The sequence below is a fragment of the Impatiens glandulifera genome, chromosome 5 (assembly GCF_907164915.1).
Source record: "Impatiens glandulifera chromosome 5, dImpGla2.1, whole genome shotgun sequence".
Taxonomy (NCBI): domain Eukaryota; kingdom Viridiplantae; phylum Streptophyta; class Magnoliopsida; order Ericales; family Balsaminaceae; genus Impatiens; species Impatiens glandulifera.
The window spans coordinates 121044-141979 of record NC_061866.1 but is presented as its reverse complement, the minus strand read 5'-3'; the positions used below and the strand labels follow the sequence as shown (position 1 = coordinate 141979).

The 20936-nt window shown below is 34.5% G+C and overlaps 1 protein-coding gene, 1 long non-coding RNA gene and 1 pseudogene across 2 annotated transcripts; all 3 read right to left on the bottom strand.

Moving 5' to 3' along the window:
• Nucleotides 1-1797: 1797 nt before the first annotated feature.
• On the bottom strand, nucleotides 1798-6268 carry LOC124937740 (annotated as a pseudogene).
• A 4790-nt stretch (nucleotides 6269-11058) lies between these two features.
• LOC124937739 lies at nucleotides 11059-12313 on the bottom strand. Its single transcript, XM_047478060.1, has one exon. It carries the CDS (start codon nucleotides 12179-12181, stop codon nucleotides 11213-11215), a length of 969 nt encoding a protein of 322 aa, XP_047334016.1. The 5' UTR covers nucleotides 12182-12313; the 3' UTR covers nucleotides 11059-11212.
• Nucleotides 12314-13001: 688 nt separating this feature from the next.
• LOC124940386 lies at nucleotides 13002-14948 on the bottom strand. The gene is made up of 3 exons (XR_007099465.1): nucleotides 14877-14948; nucleotides 13260-14769; nucleotides 13002-13051 (listed from the first exon to the last, which is right to left on the bottom strand). It is a non-coding gene; the product is annotated as an uncharacterized LOC124940386 (long non-coding RNA).
• Nucleotides 14949-20936: the final 5988 nt, after the last annotated feature.

The following is a 20936-nucleotide window of genomic DNA, read 5'->3' as shown; positions in this document are numbered from 1 at the left end:
TGATGATTCCGGTATTAGGCACGAGTTGTCTAGTGCTAGAACTCCTCAACAAAACGGACTGGCTGAGAGAAGAAACTGAACTCTCAAGGAAGTCGCAAGTTCCATGATAGACGATTCGGGTGTTGCTCAAAAGTTTTGGGCTGAAGCTATCAACACTACATGTTATACACAAAACCGATCTATGATCAACAAACGGTTAAATAAACGTTGTTTGAAGTATACTATGACAGAGTTCCTAACATCCGGTATCTTAAGATCTTTGGCTGTAAATGTTACATTCACATCAACGGTTATAAGAACAAATTGAGCCGAAAAAGATGGATGAAGCATTGTTAGATCCCGATTGGATCTTAGCAATGCAAGAGGAGCTGAACCAGTTTGAGAGAAATAAATTTTAGCATCTAGTTCCACGACTAAAACATCAATCGGTTATAGGAATAAGATGAGTGTTCAGAAATAAACTCAATGAAAATGGTTTGGTTACGAGGAATAAGGCCATATTAGTGGCCCAAGGATATAAATAGGAAGAAGGAATTGATTTTGAAAAATCATTTGCTCATATGGCTAGACTTTAAGCCATTATAATTTTTCTTATATTTGCGGCTTTTAAAAATTTCAAAGTATTTCAAATGGATGTTAAAAGTGCATTTTTAAACGATGAGTTAAGTGAAGAGGTTGATGTTGAACAACCTCCCGGTTTTAAAAATCCAGAATTAATAAGTCATGTATATCGGCTAGATAAAGCCCTTTACGGTTTGAAACAAGCTCCTAGAGCATGGTATGATACATTAACAAAAATTTTGTTTAATCATGATTTTACCATAGGCTCGGTAGATAAAACCTTGTTTAAATTTGAGAAAAAGGGACACATTCTACTGGTTCAGATTTACGTGGATGACATAATTTTCGGTTCAACCGATTCTATGTTGTGTGACAAATTTTCAAAGTTAATGACTGATAAATTTGAAATTAGTATGATGGGGGAGTTGAGCTTCTTTCTAGGTCTCCAGGTTCGGCAGATCGAGGGTAGAACATTTACTAACCAATCCAAGTATACAACCGAATTGCTAAAGAAATTCGGAATGGACATCTTCTCTTCAGCCGCCACTCCTATGAGTTATCTATCAAGTTAGACAAAGATGAGGACGGTCAAGGAGTAAACATTACGGCTTACTGAGGGATTATCGGTTCATTATTGTACCTCACAACAAGTCGACCAGACATATTGTTTGCGGTCGGAGTATGCAGAAGATTTCAGGCTAATCCAAAGCAATCACACTATACATCGGCCAAAAGAATCTTAAAATATCTAAAGGGCACTCAAGATGTGGAATTATGGTATCCAAAGGACTCAAGCTTTAACCTAATCAGCTACTCTAATGTAGACTATGCGGGCTGTAAAATAGACCGAAATTAGAACTAGATATCTAGGTCAATTGTCATTATATTTATTCATTTGAATGTGTATTTTTGTTTAAAATTTCTAGAGTTTGAATTGAAAGAAATTAGAAATAGTCTACCTATCCTAAATTAAGCTTGGAGATAGAACAACCATGGATTAAGCACAATTTAGCGAGTAATTGGCTTATGTGATTTATTCTTTTTGCTTATTGTTGTCTGGTATAGAGAAAGAATGATCCAAAGGCTTTTGCAGAGGAACTGATGAAGGAAAAAAATAATAACTACCCAAAAGTTGAACAAATCCAAACTACCAACAACACACATAATAAGAACATACATAAACAACATACATAACAAGAACACATCAACATACACATTTATTAATTAATTCCCCATCATCCTTAAATCAATGAAGAACAATTAGGACTTGTTTTTCAGAGTGTTAGCGATATCAATTACAAAATGGTATCTCACATCCGCCTTCACCAATCGCTCCATCGCATTGTTCACTTCATCGATCTCAATATATGCATTTATACCATGTTTCGCAGCAAAATCAATCATCTCTTGAGTCTCCTTTATTCCCCAAATATTACTCCCAACAATTATATTCCTTCTTGCTCAACAATCATCCATATTCAACAATTACCAAACCAAATAATCAAATTTATCTTACCCATGATTAACGAGAACGAATGTAAATCAAGAGGTTTTTCAGGCACCCCAACAAGAACAATCTTTCCATGACTATTCATTTGATTAGGATCACTATTAAGAAAAACAAATCAGCACCGAGTCTCTCAATCGCCTCATTCTTCTTGCTAATCAAAGTACTAATAACAATCACATTAGCACCAAAAGCCTTGGAAAACTTAACCGCACAATGACCTAACCCACCAAGACCCACCACACCTAAATTGGTTCATGGATTATCAAAACCAAAGTACCTTAAAGGACTATAAGTTGTAATTTCAGGCACAGAGAAGAGGAGCATTCGCATCAAGAGGAGATTGTTAAGTATTTTGACAATGAAATGTTCATTTGATACCATGATGTTTGAATATCGTTCAGAATACTTTAGCTGCAATAGAAAACATGAATGAATAAATAATACTATTGAAGTCATGCAATTATTCATTAAATATGCGAAAAGGAAAGGTCCTTCGCGAAACGGGAAGGCCCTTTGAAAAACGGGAAGGCCCTTCGCAAAACGGGAAGGCCCTTCGAAAAACGGGAAGGCCCTTCGAAAAAAATGAAAGGCCTTTTGCGAAACGGGAAGGCCCTTTGCAAAACGGGAAGCTCCTTCTGAAACATAATCGAATCAGAGCATCATGATGGTGGTGATTCATAACCGAATCAGAATTAGAACCGAATGTCCTATTCGTTTAAATAAACAATAAAAACAACAAACGTACCTGTTGTCATAGTGCTCGTGCTCGTCGTGCTCATTTTGGTGTCCGTTGAAGATCGCCGCCCGCCGTGGCTGTCTATCGATGGTCTCCGTTTAGGTTAGAGAGAAGGAGGAGAAGAGTAGAAAGAGATAGAAGGAGAAGAAAAGAAATGAAAAAAGATGCCGAAGTTATATTAAATAGTAAGAGTATTTTGGACTTTTCACACTTTTTCACTTCGCGAAACGTGAAGGCCCATCGCGTTACGCGATGGGGGTATTTTCGTAAAAAAAATAAATAAAGTGGTCATTAGCGCAATAAAAATTATGCGGTGACCACAGATGCAAATAAAGTGTTTTTCAATAAGATATGATGTATTATTCAATTGTTTTTTTAGTTTCTTACTATTTTAAAAATTATATAAAGATATATATTATTTTAACATTAAAATTAATAAAAATATTTTAATTTAAATGATTAGTTATCTTCATTTTTTAATAAATCTTATTTTTGTTAGGTTAGTGAGTATAACTGTATATAAGAATTTGAAAAGTGAAACAAGTTTTATTAAAAAAGTTTAAAATAAAAAAAAAATTAAAACCAGAACAATTTAAGTTATGACATTATTTGTAATTATTTATCTAAAATAAAATAAAATAATATTTATATATATATATATATATATATATATATTATATATATACTTGGGCCTTATTCGGTTTTGAATTATTTAAATAACAAAAAAAAATACACATCATTTTATTTATCTCACATTCATCAAATCACTCAATTCATTAAAAAAAATATCTTAAATTTTCTTTATTTAAAATTATTATTTTATTTATATATATCAATAATTTTTAATTATTTTATAAAAAAAATCATCCCTCCTCAAAATCATTATGTTAAGCTTGAAACTATAACTTAAATTTCCGAGTTCTTGATTCAAGAAACGTGTTCTTGATTGATGGGACCGATTATGGAATTTTTTAATCAAGCGCAGAGGATATAATGTGATAAGAGAATTCGAGGTTAAAGAGAGAAGAAACCGGGGTGAGAAGAGAATACTATTAAAATACACCTAATAGTCCAAGTTAGAAGTTCAAGGCTGAGAGAATAACTTAGAGTAACAACTTTCACAAGCTTCAATTCATAGCCAAAAAGTGGGGTGGGCATCTGCATTTAAAGAGGTTAAATTACCCAAGAGTATTCGGTTACAAACTTCTTACAACAACTTGTAGAAATAACAGAATTCGGTTTGAGAGAAATATAAGAGAAGGGAAACAAATCAGAATTATTAAACAAAAAATATAAACTGGCCCATGTGCACCATAGGACCGAGGCCTTGATGCGTAGACCTAACATAATCTCCCCCTTCAAAGTTCGTCGCCCTCGACAAAAAGAACGTGGACTGGTCAGCCTCTAATGCGCATCCTCAAAACTTCAAAAAGACTATTGTTTCGGTCGGGCTTCAGAATGTTTAGCAAGGGTCGCATCATAGGACCGGACTTCTTAATAATCTTTCGGTAGAATCGTTTCAGTAGTGGAGCTGGTCGGGTCTTCGCCATTCTGCCCATGTTAGAAATTTATGTGCACCCAAGGTCGAGTTTTTCGTTGTTTAGAGTTGACCTTAGTTGCTGCAATGTTGCCAAGACTTGGAGCAAATATATAAAAAACTTCTTCTAGCTTCGATTATACTCTATAGTGTTATCAAAAATTCAGGCCAAGTCTTTTTCCCGAACAAACATCACAGGGGCAGCAAAAGAGCCATAGCTTCTAACTATTCTCCTAACTTGTGGTCGGTCTTCGGGTTGCTGGAATAGAGCATTGAACACTTCAAATAGTTGTTGGAGATCTTCAGGAATATCTTCCAAGGTCATTGCCGCGAGGGAAACAGTTTGGCCTTCAGGCTTACTTTTTATTTGTACTTTGGCAGCAACACTACATTCATCCAAAGTCTTTTCCAACTGGTTTCCATGCATCAAGGAGATCTGCAACCGAGGAATCCCCTTTAGGACCGTGGTTATGCCTTGCTTCTCATACGAAAGGGACAGCTTTTCGAAGTTCCAAGATGAAGGACATAAAGTAATCAGCCATTCAATGCCCAACACAATATCATATACGTCCATGGAAATTACCTTCATTTCTGTTTGATAGTTATTGCCTTCCATCGACCACTTCAAGTCTTTGCAAACGCTAGAGCATAAAACATTGGACCCATCGACCACTCTAACCCATTGCACCTGGGTTTCTATGATTTTGTGATCTATTTTCTCCAAAATCCTGCTATTGATAAAATTGTGGGTGCTGCCTGTATCGATCAGGATCACTATCGGCAGGTTCCCGACTTTTCCAAGAATCTGAAGCGTTTGAAAATCTTTAGAACCGGTCAATGCATGTAGGAATATGGATGGTTCTTCCCTTGCCCCGAGCAACGAAGGTATATCATCTAAAATAGATTCTTGAATGGGTTCTTGATGTTCTTGATGATTGGCCAAGACCATGAATAATCTGGATTTGCACCTATGGTTTAGTTGCCATTTTTTATTGCAAGTGTAGCATATGTTCTTCTTTCTCTTTTCATCCATTGAGACCGGGTCTAATTGCTTAATGTGGCCTTGGTTTGCACTTGAAGAGGACCCATATGATGAATTCTTGATGTCGGTATTGGTGCTCGGCCGGGCTGTATTAATACTGGATGGCGTGGGCAGCAACGGTGCTTCAGCGCTGTACAAGTGCCCGCTGCACATTAGGGACCGGTACGTTGCTTCTTGGACCTTAGCCATGGCCATGGATTCGTTTAGAGACTCGGTAAATCGCAACATAATGCAGTTTGCAATCTCCTCCCTTAGACCGGACAAGTAGCAATCTATGACGTATTCCTTTGGCATGCTGTAGAGTTTTTGAGAGATCGATATGTATCGCAGATTATATTCTTGAACCAAACTAACCTGTTTCAAATTCATCAGCTGCCTCATTGGAGTGTCATTTATAGAGGGCCCAAATTGCGCCAAGAGGTCTCTCTTGAACACATCCCATGACAATGCTTCCCTATGGTTGCGGTTTTGAAGGTATGACCCGTACCACATTCTTGCTTCGCCAGAAAAGTGAATGGGGGCGATTTCTAATTTAATGGCATCCTTTGTCTTGTCCACCCTGAAGAATTGGTCAACGGATATCAGCCAGCCCTCGACATCGGGTCCATCAAACCGAGGAAAGTCGACCTTGGTTAGCCGAGTGGGAGGAACATAGTGTTGGTCGCGGTTTTGGCTAGGGTGATGGGGACGATATGGGGGACCGTGGCAAGAAGGCTCATCATCATCATAGGGGCCGGTGCGGGGATCTTGGCCCTTACCCGATGCACTACTTTCGATTGCTGCAAGTCTTTCTTCAGCGATATTGAATTTTCCGTCCATATTATTGCTTAGTTCGGCCATCTGCTGTTTAAGGGCATCATTCATAGCAGCCGATTCAGTCATGTGTTGGTGCAAAATGACCTGCGTAGCCGCTGATTGTTAGGACAATCCTTCGATTAGGAACTTTAGCGCTCCATTTCTGTCTGCTGGCGGGTTTCTACCATTTGGAGAATCGCTCAGCTCTGATACCAATATGTTAAGCTTGAAACTATAACTTAACTTTCCGAGTTCTTGATTCAAGAAACGTGTTCTTGATTGATGGGACCAAGTATGGAATTCTTTAATCAAGCATAGCGGATATAATGTGATAAGAGAATTCGAGGTTAAAGAGAAAAGAAACCGGGGTGAGAAGAGAATACTACTAGAATACACCTAGTAGTCCAAGATAGAGGTTCAAGGCCAAGAGAATAACTTATAATAACAACTTTCACAAGCTTCAATTCATAGCCCAAAAAGTGGGGTGGGCATCAGCATTTATAGCGGCTGAATTACCTAAGAGTAGTCGGTTACAAACTTGTTACAACAACTTATAGAAATAACAAAATTCAGTTTGAGAGAAATATAAGAGAAGAAAAAAAAAACAGAATTATTAAACAAAAAATGTAAACTGGCCCTTGTGCACCATAGGACCGAGGCCTTGATGCGTAGACCTAACACATTACTATCATCAATTTTATCTCTATTCAAATTATTCAAATAACCCTACTGAAAAATTCATTAACATAGAACAAAATAACCATTAAAGTTTTAACTCATCATGGATAAATATAAAAAGAAAAACAATATATATCACATTCAATCAAAATTTAAGTACTTATGTCTCAAAGTGTTGTTCAATTTAAAAAATTAGAAATTTAAAGAAGACGCAAGAACTTTAATAATTTATTAAAATTATAAAATCATGTGCTCTTATTTATACTTTTATGAGTATTTAATATTTTTATTTATTTATTTTTAGAATCTTAATATTTTTAATTTAAATATAAATAAGATAATTCAATTATATTGTAATTAATCCATTCATTAATATAATATCAATTCACGAACAATATTAAGAGTCATCGTTACTATTTGTTTTGTATTTCTATATTTATAAGTATTTTAATTTATGTCCTAATATCAGAGCTAAAAGATAACCATACGTCAAAGATTAATGGGGGATAAAAATCTAGCATGCTTCCATCAATAACTTTAAAACTAGATCAACACAACTATGTTAGGTGGAAATCTCATCAAGTTATTCTTCTCATTAAAAGATGTGGTCTCATACAACATATTAATGAAGAAAAAAAATCTTCCACCAACAAAGATGGGATAACAAAAATAATCCAAAATTTAAAGAATGGGAGATTCAAGATTCAAAAATTCCAGTGTTGAAAATAAAATTAATTAATTGAAAATTAGACATTATTATCTTTTGTTTAACATGTGTCTTAATAAGGATTAAATATCTAGTTAATATTAGACGTTATAATCTTATGTTTAACAGGGGTCTTAATTAGTATTAATTATGACCGTTTAAGAGTTTTTTTTGTCCTAGTATAAATAGAGTATTGTATTTGCCGAAAGAATATAAACTGAAATAAAAAATCTTTTCCTCTTTTTTTAATCTTATCTTGAGTTTGTGATCAAATAAGTCGATTCTCCACTAACATTTTCAACAAAGTGGTATCAGAGCGAGGATGTCTTTGATGTTCCAATATCCGCATCATATGAAGGACACCTATGATAGTTGGTCTATCTGATTAAAGACGTTACTCGGTTCCCAAGGTGCATGGGAAATCGTAAAGAGTGGGATTGTTAAACCTGATGAAGATGCGACGTTGGTCTTGACTCAAACGTTCAAGAAGAATAAAAAGAAGGATCAGCATGCCCTTTTTATCATCCACTAGTGTCTGGATGATGAAGCTTTTGAGAAAGTAGCAAATGCCTCAACATCGAAGGAGGCATGGGAAATTCTAGAAAATTCCCACAAAAGAGTTGTTAAGGTAAAAAAGGTGTGACTTCAGATCATACGGGGAGAATTTGAAGCTCTTTATTAGGAAGCATCGAAGTCTGTTTCAGACTATTTCACGTGGATCTTATCTATCGTCAACTAGATGAAGCGAAATGGAGAAAGCATAAAAGACGTATGAGTAATCGAGAAAATTTTTCATTCTCTTCATCAAAAGTTTGATCGTGTAGTGCTTGCAATCGAAGAGAATAAAGATTTGAATAAACTCTCAATCGACGAATTAAATAGATCGTTACGGGTGCACGAGGAACGGATGAACAAACACAAAAATGAGCCTTTGGATCAAGCACTTCTAGTCAATCATTCTTTTGGAAAAAAGAGGAACGTAGTTCATCGAGGCCGTGGTCGAGGCCGAGGCTATTCTCGTAGTGGCGGTCGAGGCCAAGGTTATTCTCGTGGTGGTAGTCGAGGACATGGTAGAAATTCAGACATCGAAAGAGCAAATGGTGAAAAACATCGAGGAAATCCAAAAGGTAGAGGAAGAGAAAGAGGACGCAGACGTGGACAAGGAAGTGACGAATACGAGAAAGGATACGAAATGGCATGCGTTGAGTGTTATTATTGTCACAAATTGGACCATTATGCTTATGACTTCTGGTATGTCGAGAATGCGAAAGTAGAAGTAAATCTCACGGAAGAAAAAGAAACGGAGGAGTCGACATTGTTGTTGGCGCTAAATCAAGAAGTTATTGGAGGAGGAAGTTAATGGTATCTTGACAACGGTGCGAGTAACCACATATATGGCGATAAGTCGAAATTCGTTGAGATTGAGAAAAAGACAACCAGAAATATCACGTTTGGAAATGCTTCAAAAATCCAGATTGAAGGAAAATGTACCATTTTGATTCGGTTGAAGGATGGTACACACAAATTTATCTCCAATGTGTATTATGTCCCTAAATTAAAAATCAATATTTTGAGTTTGGGGCAACTCATGAAAAGAGGCTACCAGATTTTAATGAAGGCAAATGTACCATCTTGATTCGGTTGAAGGATGATACACACAAATTTATTTCCGATGTGTATTATGTCCCTAAATAAAAACGCAATATTTGGAGTTTGGGGAAACTCATAGAAATGGGCTACCAGATTTTAATAAAGGATCGTAATATTTGGCTACGAGACGAAAGCGCTAACCTAATTGCGAAGGTGACGATGTTAAAGAATATGATTTTTCGCTCCCTATTCAAACCGAATGGCCAAACTATTTGCAAGTATCCGTGAAGGATCTAGCGTGGTGTTGGCACATGAGGATGTGATATATAAATTTCGGTGGTCTAAAAATGATGTCCGAAAAGAAAATGGTGAAGGGGATTCCTTTGATCAATCATCCAGATCAACTTTGTGAAGCGTGTCTTCTAAGAAAACATGCAAGATAAAGCTTTCCGAATGAAGCAATGTCAAGAGCAACGAAGTCGTTCGAATTAATTCATGCTGATGTGTGTGGACCGATCAAACCATCGTCTTATGGTAAAGTAATTATTTCTTATTTTTCATCAATGATTTTAACCGGAAGACATGAGTTTATTTCTTGAAAGAAAAATCTAAGAGTTTTGATACTTTTAAGAATTTCAAAAGTTTGGTGGAGAAAGAGTCTGGCTATATGATTCGGGCGTTGAGAACCGATAAAGGTAGAGAATTACTTCTGATGCCTTTAATCATTTATGTGAAGAAAATAGCATTAGGAGTTTCCTCACAACTCCAAGATCCCCACAACAAACTGGAGTGGTTGAAAGGAATAATCAGTTTATCCTCAACATGGCTCGGAGCATTATGAAACATAAGAAGATGCAAAAAGAATTTTGGGCGGAAGTAGTGGCGTGTGCAATTTATCTCCTTAACCGTTGTCTGACCAAAAGTGTGAAAGATCTAACACCAATTGAAGTTTGGAGCGGAAAGAAGTCAAATGTGTCTCACTTAAGGATTTTTGGGAGTATTACCTACAAGCATGTTCCAGAGCAAGAGAGAACCAAACTTGATGATAGAAGCGTGAAGTTTGTGTTCATCGGCTATGACGGAAAATCAAAAGGGGACAAGCTCTATAATCATGTCAACGGAAAGATGGTTGTGAGTCATGATGTGAAAGTCAATGAAGATGCTTCTTGGAATTGAGATGTTAATGAAGATCTCGTCAACGAATTCTTCTCATTCTTCAATGAGGACAATCAAGGAGAAGAAACATGGCAGCCCGTAGTTCCTATGATGACATCGAACACATCTTCTAGTGCATCTTCATCAAGTGGAAGCCCTAATGAAGGGTCACGAATGATGAGAACTATTCAAGAACTATATGAGAATACAGAGGTAATGAATGATGTCTTTATGTTCTGTCTTTTAGCCGAAACAACGTCTTTGAGTTTTGAAGAGGCTAGTAAAAAGAAGAAATGGAGACAAGCCATGGAAGAGGAAATTCAAGTCATTGAAAGAAACAATACATGGGAACTCACTTCTCTTCCAGCGGGTCAGAAGTTTATTGGTATCAAGTGAATATTCAAAAAGAAAAAAAAATGCAAAAGGTGTTGTCGAAAATATACAGCGAGATTAATCGTCAAAGAGTATGCATAACGACACAGAGTGGACTATGATGAAGTATTTGCTCTAGTTGCTCGTTTAGAAACAATTAGATTTTTTGTTTCACTAGCGGCACAAAGAAATTGGAAAATATTCAAATTGGACGTGAAGATAACATTTCTTAACAGTTTTCTTGAAGAGGATGTTTTTGTGAAGCAACGAGGTTATGTGATGAAAGGATAAGAAGGAAATGTAATAAAGTTGATAAAATATTTTATACTTAAAAAACCTTTTCAATTAATAAATCTCATAACGGTTGAATAAATTCAAATAAACTTATTGATACAATCAATATTAAAGGATTAACAAATAAAGGGTGTCTTTGTCTAGATTAATACAATCCTCATCATGCTGAAACCATTAAATGTGTGTGGTTGGGGACTAGTAATTGAAAATAAAAAAGTGAAAATGATAACGCAAGCCTAAATGAACCGAGAGAATAGGCGTCTGTTGTAAGGAGCTATGTTGATACCCGATGGCACTGAAGTTGTATCGATGAAGTATGATGAAAAAGAAGAAGAATAGTACATATGACGTTTGGACACAAACTTGCGAATCCACATATGCTTGCCATTGATGGTGAACTTAGCCTTGTCTGCACCATTTAGGATCATATCAATAGCAACAGGCAAATAAAACACAATTCTTGCAAACAAAGATTGTTCTCCAGGAAGCACTTCTTGCATGTATAGAGACTCAATGCAATCCCCATAGATCCATGTAAAGAATTCTTTGATCTCCATTTCAGTAACTGGGTAGCCCTTTGAGAACGTCATAAACATTGTCCTTTCATCCGGGTGCAACACTTCCTCTCGACCCTGGGACCCACTTGCATTAAGATTGAACAAGAACCTTGTTGTATTACTACTAATATTAGTGGTGGAGGGCCTGGGGCTGCTCATATCCATCAAGCTCATATAGTGGATGAGGTTTCTCTCCATGGCTTCCTCCATGATGTCCTTCATTACCCTGACGCAAACATCCATTATAATCTTGGTCGTTCCTTTGACAATCAATACCCGGTTTTCATGAAAATACATGGCTGAGATTTCCTTGTACACTAAGCTTTTGGTTAGTGAGAGGTCTATGGATTCAGGTGAGCAAAGCCATATGACAGCTTCATTGTTTTCAATGAGTTTAAGGCATACGACAGCTTCATTTGCAAGTTCATTGATTAGAAATTTGGGTAAGGACAGGGCTTTCTTCACAACACTCCTGAAGCCAGACCGCTCCAGCCATAGCCAAAGGGCCATGATCCTCATAGACTCAAGCGAATCACGCCCCAGCTCATTTATAAGCACGGCGTAGAGGTCCCTATCATTTGAATGCAAACTCTTGAACTCTTCTAGGGATACAGGTGGAGATGGAGCAGCAGTCATGAAAAAATTCATCTTACTGGAAAATTATACAGATACAACAAAATCAGGGGGTAGGTTCCTAGGAATTGGGCAAACCTGTTTCACACCAGACAAATTTGATAGTGAAGCCATTAGCAATCCGAGAAGCGGGAAAAAAATAGAAAGGAAAAGTCAACAAAAAAATATAAGGCCATTCTCTGGCTCCATGTAATTAGTCATCTTCAAAATAAAAAATGGGGTGTTAATTCTTAAAGTTGGCTTTTATAAAATGTCAAAACCTTAATTTCTTTAAAACAAATTTATTTCAAACTACAGAAAAGAACCAGTTACAACAGATCATGATATAAGCTCATTCTCTGGTTCCATGCAACTAGTCAGTTCCAAAATAGAAAATGGGATCTTAAAGTTGTCTTTATAAATGTCAAAACCTTAATTTCTTTTAAAAAAAATATTGTTTTAAACTACAGAAAAGATTAGTGAATAGAGAAACTGATATGCACAGCAAACAAGACAAGCTGACCTGAAGGTAATTCAGAAACAAGCACAGCTTTCTTCTTCCCTTTCTGTATCTTTGAGGATTGAGGAAACCATGGTCTCAACAAAATGTTCTTGAAGAGCCCATTTGAGAGACGATGCTGATTTTAAAAAAAATATTGTTTTAAACTACAGAAAAGATTAGTGAATAGAGAAACTGATATGCACAGCAAACAAGACAAGCTGACCTGAAGGTAATTCAGAAACAAGCACAGCTTTCTTCTTCCCTTTCTGTATCTTTGAGGATTGAGGAAACCATGGTCTCAACAAAATGTTCTTGAAGAGCCCATTTGAGAGACGATGCTGATTTTAATTGCATACCCAACCACTGTGATAATCCTAAAGAGCAAGACTCCGATTTATAGCTAACTGAAAAAGGAAAATAATATCTTCAACCACTCAAAAACAGTAATTTTATTTATTTATTTCATATTCAATTCGCCTCCCATATAAGATTGAAAAGCTGTAATAAGTTTGGAATCTTTTTAAAGGAAAAATATTTTCTTAGGGAAGGTGGTACTTAATGTAATTGGGATTACTGCAATCTGGTTGAAATTCTATCTTTTATTCAAATTACCTGGCATTTTAAAAAATTTACGCGTGTCAAACTTGAAGCGAGGGCAAAGGCGTCTGAACAGAAAGACACGTCAGTATGTGTTGGCAAATGCTACCAAATTGTTCCGTTGCTTGGATTAAGACAGCATAACGTTGAATCAAATATATGTTCATCAAAGACTTCCAAACTCTTTCTTCTCCATCTGAAAATGGAGCCTGCCTGATTTAACTAGGATTAAGTATGGGAAAAACTAAAGAAATGTGACGAGCTACAAAAAGTGAGTAATTCAACAAGGAATTGGGTAACCAAAACTAGTAGTATAAAGTTTGTAAATGCAATGTGGATCATCATCGCATCATTTATCTACTTTTCATTAGTTTATCCAAAGTTCAAATAATAATCCATAATTTGCACTCAACTTCATTCATTCTTTCTCATTTTATTATAGTGGGTGTGGCTTTGTTAATGAAATTGCTAGGTGTACCATTTTGGCAAAGATAAAATCAATACACATTTTCTCAAAAAGAATGTTCTATATTCACAAACCAATAAAACATGAAATGCTGTACTCTTCTATAAATTATGTAATTTCCAACATAAGAGAATTTCACCAAGTTAAAATCTATGCACATTTTCTCAAAAAGAAAATTCTATATTCACAAACCAATAAACCATGAAATGCTGTACTCTTCTATCAATTATGTAATTTCCAACATAAGAGATTTCCACAAAGTTAAAATCTATACACATTTTCTCAAAAAGAAAATTCTATATTCACAAACCAATAAACATGAAATGATGTACTCTTCTATCAAATATGTAATTTCCAACATAAGAGAATTTCACCAAGTTAGTGGAGCTTTTATCAACATGCCGCCAAATAACCACCTTTTCCATTTTATGCCACAATTATATGCAATCTTAATTGATAGAACCTGACGAAAAGCTCTTAAAAGTTGCTTCAATGAAAACGGTTATAATTTGTCGACTATCTACCTTTGGTGTGATGTTAAGCGCCATTTCTACAACAAAATCAATGATTAGTATTTTCTAGTATTGAGATCAACCCTATTTATACAACAAAAACAATTATTCGTATTTTCTAGCCTTGGTAGTCTACCTTGACCACATTTTAATTATAAATTATAAACAATCAAAATTCCAAGTGAAAATGCCATATTTTTGGAAGTCCATCCGATGATTAAATAACAAAAGATTGATAGAACTTGCCATCTCCATTGGAATTTTTTTTTCTGTGACCACTACAGAGGATGCTAATACAACATCCCACCGTCATGACCCCCACTAGGTAGAAAGGATGGATGTCATACTAGATCACAGAGAAAGCTGGAGTTGCTAGCATAATTCATGGAACTGGACCACATATTTTCGCATCATACCATATATCTGGTTGCTGTAACATTGAATTATCTCCAATGAAAATTTTACCAGCATTTCCATTTATCATGCTTAGAGAAGATAACCCAGACTTCCCACCCGAAAATTTCATTTGCATCTTTGCTGATGATTTCTGCAAAAGAATCCTGGTGAACAAATACAACGGATAGGGTACATATACTACACTATTTTTGCCAGTCTTGTACAAACCGTATTTACTGAACTATTTTGCTGTCTAACCTTGAGAAAATTTTGGGATGTGAGATTTCAACAGATATATTTGCTGCAATCCTTTGTCGCCAGAGCTAGAAATGTAACTGAAATTCAGCGAAATACTACTGATTGCAGCTTTCTCCAGAAAAAAAAAATAAACTACTACAACAAAAGACCATTTTTTGAGATTTCAAAATTTTGATTTATTTCCACATTCAGATTAATGAACTGCAGAGAACTTGTATGGGAGATGGTTTGACTGCCCTAACCTGTGATGAACAATCTGCACCAGTCTTGTCTTTGTGTTTCAGAACAAATGATTTCTGACAGTAGTGGCTTCCACACACGGCAGGTCAAACATTGAGAAAAAACGCAAAGGAGATAAATTCCATGAAGCCGGAGGCGATGATGATCCATTTGGTTATCTCCTACTACATCCCCTTTGTACATTTTCTGGTGTAAGCCTGTTCAGGCTTTGAAATTTCAGTATAGAGGAACAAGGGAAAACATTTGCCAAATTACAGATAACTTAGGTTTCCTTCAGTAAAACTGAAACTTACTTCTCCTACAAACCATCATAAGATATAGTTACAAAAATACAGTACAATAAGTTGCAATCTTAGATTGCATATGATCATTTTCATTAAGAACTGAAAAATATAATTCAGTCCTAGACCATAATTACAAAAATATGAAGAAAAAATAAGCTGAAAGCATTTCCCAAAGTGATTCCAATGATTGGCAGCATATTTTATCTGCCTAAAAACAGTGACCCATCTTTCCTCCACCAGCCTTCCAGCAAATTACAATAACAGTAAAGTTTCTTAAGCAACCTAACATCTGATATGCTTACCAACTTAGCTAGTAATTTCTCCAAACAACAAATAGGGACATCGTGTTCTTCTTAAGCAATAACAATAATTTACCAACTGAAACCCTAAAATTAGCAGGAAACAAGAACATACTTAAAACCTCCAATGGTCCTCTGAACGAGCAGTGCATCTCGCCTTTACCGGAATTCAGCTCGCCGTCGAAAACTTAGCAGTAAATAAGATTATATTAAAATTATTTTGGGTTTCTAATTATTAAAATATTTTTTAAATTTAAATTTAATAAAAATATAATAAAAATATGTTAATTAATTATGATTAAATAATTAGAATAATAATAATATTATAAATAATTAATTTATAAAAAATTAATAAAAGTTCAGAAAAAAAAAAAATCAAAAGAAACCTGATCAAAAAGCATAACAGTCATTATCTTTAAATAAATAAAAAGTATTTTTTCATTTTTTAAATAATAAATCAAATTTTGGCTTAGTTTAAATTATAAGAATGAAATATATATATATATAAATTATCTTTTAACAAAAGTAATAATAAAAGTTGTTTATTTACAGTTGTTAATTTTTATAATATATAGTTTACAATTTATTTCATAGCATTATATATCAATTAGTATTTATTATTTAATAATTATCTTTTAAATATATATATATATATATAATTGGAAATGGATTTTTTTTTTCTATTCAAAATGTACATATTAATCACGGGTTCCTTTTAACCAAAAGTATTCCCTTGTTGCGGACCAATCACATTTGAGAAGCATTATTATATTAATAAATTAAAATGGGTTGAAAGGAAAAGAGAGAATTTGGAACCCGAATTTTATTACGGGTTCACCCCAAACGTCGTTAAACGGAATGTAGAGATACAGAGCGAATCTTCCTTCCCCAGACTCCATGTAAAACAGAATGAAGATATACGGTATCGAGCGAAGCTTACTTCACCCAGGCTCCATGTAAAACGGAATGAAGATATATTGTATCGAGCGAATCTTACTTCGCCCAGGCGCTATGTAAAACAGAATGTAGAGAAGCGCTATAGAGCGAAGCATACTTTGCTCAGGCGCCATGTAAAACGAATGAAGATATACGGTATCGAACGAAGCTTCCTTCTCCCAAACGCCATGTAAAACGGAATGTAGAGACGCTTTTTAGTGAAGCATACTTCGCTTCAATTAGTTTATATGCTTAGATGTTCATTTAAACCTCCAACACACCCATGTAAAGATCTTTTAACGTAATGTAAAAACATTTATTCATTCATGTATGTGAAATAAATTAATTAAGAAAAATGAAAAATTTATATATAATTAAAAAAATTAAAATAAAAAAATTAAAAATTATGAAGAGTCGTTTTTCAGTGAAGCATAATCCGCTTCAATTAGTTTAAATGACTAGAGATACGGTATCGAGCGAAGCTTCCTTCGCTCAGGCACCATGTAAAATGAAATATAGAGAAGCGCTATGGAGCGAAGCATACTTCGCACAGACGCCATGTAAAATGGAATGAAGAGACGCTTTTCAGTGAAGCATACTTCGCCCAAGCGCAATGTAAAACGGATTGAAGAGACGCTTTTCAGCGAAGCATACTTCGCCGAGGCGCCAGGTAAAACGGAATGAAGAGACACTTATCAGTGAAGCATATTTCGCTTCAATTAGTTTATATGCCTAGATGTTCATGTAATACCTCCAACACACCCATGTAAAGACCTTTTAACGTTCATGTAAAAACATTTATTCATTCATGTATGTAAAACTGAATAAAGAGACGTTTTTCATTGAAGCATAATTCACTTCAAGAGTTACTTAGCGATGCTTACTTCACTAGTATTAATAGCTTTATTATATATAAACCCTAATATCATTATTTTTAACACTTCCTTCAGATTCATCTCTCTCTTTTCAAGCTTTTATCTCCTTTCACGGAGATTCGAATCCGGCTCCCCGTCTACCAGAAAAATATTGCCTAGAAGATCTTTCAGTCTCGACAATGGTACGTACACGAAAATAGTTAACTTTTCTTTATATTTATGAAACCACAAAACCCTAAACCCTAGGATTACGTACGCACAATGAGGTTGTTATTTCGTTCATATTTAGGAAGCCCTACTCCGAAAATGTCACTTTCAATGAAAATCCTTCGTATTTAGGAAAATCTACTTAGGGTTAGGTTTAATTAAGGTTTTGTATATTATTTCCACGAAACTCTAGTTACTGATGTAGTGAAAACTTATATTTGTTATTAACAAAACATCTTTTTTTTAATTTGCAGGCAAGAAACAACGAAATTGTCACAAACACTGTAGGCAGAGAATGAATTTTTTGCCCCAATCAATTATCTAGTGAAGATATAGTATTATTCTTGACCTATATCCATTTTGTCCATATTATGTAAGTTTTCATTGTAATGACCGTGTTCTTTTAATAGACAATATTATTGTTTTTTACACAGCTGTTGATGGTGTAATTTGCTGGCACTTGTGGTGCAACGGTCTCTATGAGGTGGAGAGATGATGTTACTCACGTCATAGCTTCCATTGATGCTAATGGTAGATGCGGCCGAACTATCAAAGTATTCAAGGCAATATTGAACGGGAGATGGGTCATTACAATTGATTATGAGACTCTCTTAGTCTTAAAACAATATTCATTTTCACATATAGGAAACTAAATACAAATTGTTTTTGTACAGGGATAAAATCATCAATGAAATCAAAAAGTTACGTTGATGAGGAGCCGTACGAGGTTAAGCAAAATAATCCTAGGATCTTGGGCGGTCCAAGAGCTGGCAGACTGCAGTATTTGAACAATGTAAGTTTGGTCTGATTCCTCCTCTATATCTTCATTATCTTCATTGATAACTAAAATTGTTTTGTTTGTTTTTCATCTGTCAAAACTGTTCGACAGTTACACTTTTTTTTTGCAGGGGATTTCATCCCGGCTTATAAACAGGATCTCATAGAATTTGTAATTGTTGGAGGAGGTACCACTAAAGAAATGGAGAATCCATTTGTTGAGCCCTCGGACGACAAAACTATAGTAGTATAGGATGAGATGACTTACAATGTTAATGACTACATTTGGGTATTTGAGATAGTGGATGCTTTGTTAGCATATTTGAATGAATATGGTGTTCCTCACACAAGCTTGCTTGAATTTATTGTTGCTTGTGATTTGTAGCCTTTGTTTACTTAATTTGTAGACTTGTTTTATTGACAATACTGGATATTTGCATTCCTAATTTAATTCCTAAATTTGTGATTTCATATTTCATTTTTTGGTTCTTAGTATTGTAGTTTGTTTGTTTCATAGTATTCATTTAATATATGAACAATGGAATGAGTTTTTAATATGAAAATTACCAAATATGTAATCTTTGAATTATAGGCATGAAAGAATCATGTAAAGTATACATGATTAATCTACTATAACATGTGAAGCAATCTATGTAGCTAGCTCTCTAGGTGTATTCAATTAAATGTGAAGCAATCTTCACTATCAAGCGCTATACATGTTTTTCAAGCGCTTGACATTAAAATTAATTTCTAATTATGTTATTCATTTTATTATAATCAAAATAATATCAAGTCACCTCACATCACCTCACCTAACACCTATTTTCATCTACGGGTTGTCGTTGTCAATTAAATTTTGATGAAAACAGCCAACCTTTGGAGGACATTGCAACCGACTTGATTCCACATTTAGGTAGGAAATTTGAGAGGTAAGAAGATGCCTATGAATTCTATTTAGCATACGCTAAAATAATAGGATTTGGTATAAGGCGCAGTTCAAAACATGATCACAAAGATGGTTTATTACTAGATAGAGTTTTTTGTTGTAGTGCATAGGGTCAACGGGGAAAAGACAAACGGGATGTTTATGTGAAACGCAGTCGTTCTGTAACGAGGTTCGGTTGTGAAGCGAAATTAAGGATAAAAAGGGAAGAAATGGAAAGTTTGAAGTGATAAATTTTATTAGTGAGCATTGTCATCCTCTTGCAAGTCCAAAAAAAACTCACTTGTATATATGCCATTGGAATATTTCTGCATCTAAAAGTTTACAGATTCAGATGGCATCTGATGTGAGAATCGCTCCAAAGGCATCCCATGCTCTAATGGCCAAACAAGTCGGTGGCATGGACAATCTTGGTTTTCTTCCTGAAGATTACAAAAATTATTTGCGATCGAAAAGACCCAGAGACTGTAATTTTGGGGATACAGGGGGTGTATTAGAGTATTTGTAGAAAAAGCAATCGGATGATCCAGGTTTTTATAATGTTTTTCAACTTGATGTGGACGATTTGATAACGAATATTTTTTGTGTGATTCCAACATGCGATCCGATTTTTCTTACTTTGGAGACATTCACTAGTAAAAAAATCATTAATAGTAACCAAAAATAGTAACCGTTTGTTCAGCGGTTGATATTAAAGGGGTAATACCAACCGTTTTAAAAACCGTTAATATAAAGAAGGTCAATATCAATAGTTCTTAAAAACGGTTAATATTAACTCGTCTATATTAACGGAATTTTAAAACGGTTGATATTGACTCCACTCTATAACAACAGTTTAAAAAACCGTTGATATAAAGGGGGGCAATATCAACCGCTCTTAAAACGGTTGATATTAAGTCATCTATATTAACGGAATTTTAAAATGGTTGATATTGACCCACTCTATATTAACAGTTTTAAAAACCGTTGATATTAACAACATCTATATCAACCATTTTAAAAACTGTTGATATTGACCAAATTTATATCAACCATTTTAAAAACAGTTGATATAAAGGGGGAAATATCAACAGGTATTATAAGACTTATTCTGATATATATTTTGTTATATTATATTTTATTATTGTCGCAAAATGTTTGAATAAATTTTATTCTTAGTAAAAAAGAAATTATTCAATATTTTTATTAAAAGTTGTTATGAGAATTTATTTGTAATTTTTGAGTTATTTTTATTTATTTTATATGAGGAATAAAAGTGAGATAAGATAAAAATATATATATATATACGAAGGAATATTTTTTTTAGGAAAAGTAAAAATAAAAATATTAATAAAATTTAGTGTTTATGAAAAATATAAATATTAATAAATTTTAATATTTAATAAGAATAAAAAAAATATCATTAAAAAAGGAGAATTAAAATTTAAGATTTAAAGAAAAAAATTAATAAGTGGAGAGAGATAACTAGGAAAGATATATAATTATATATTTTTATTAAA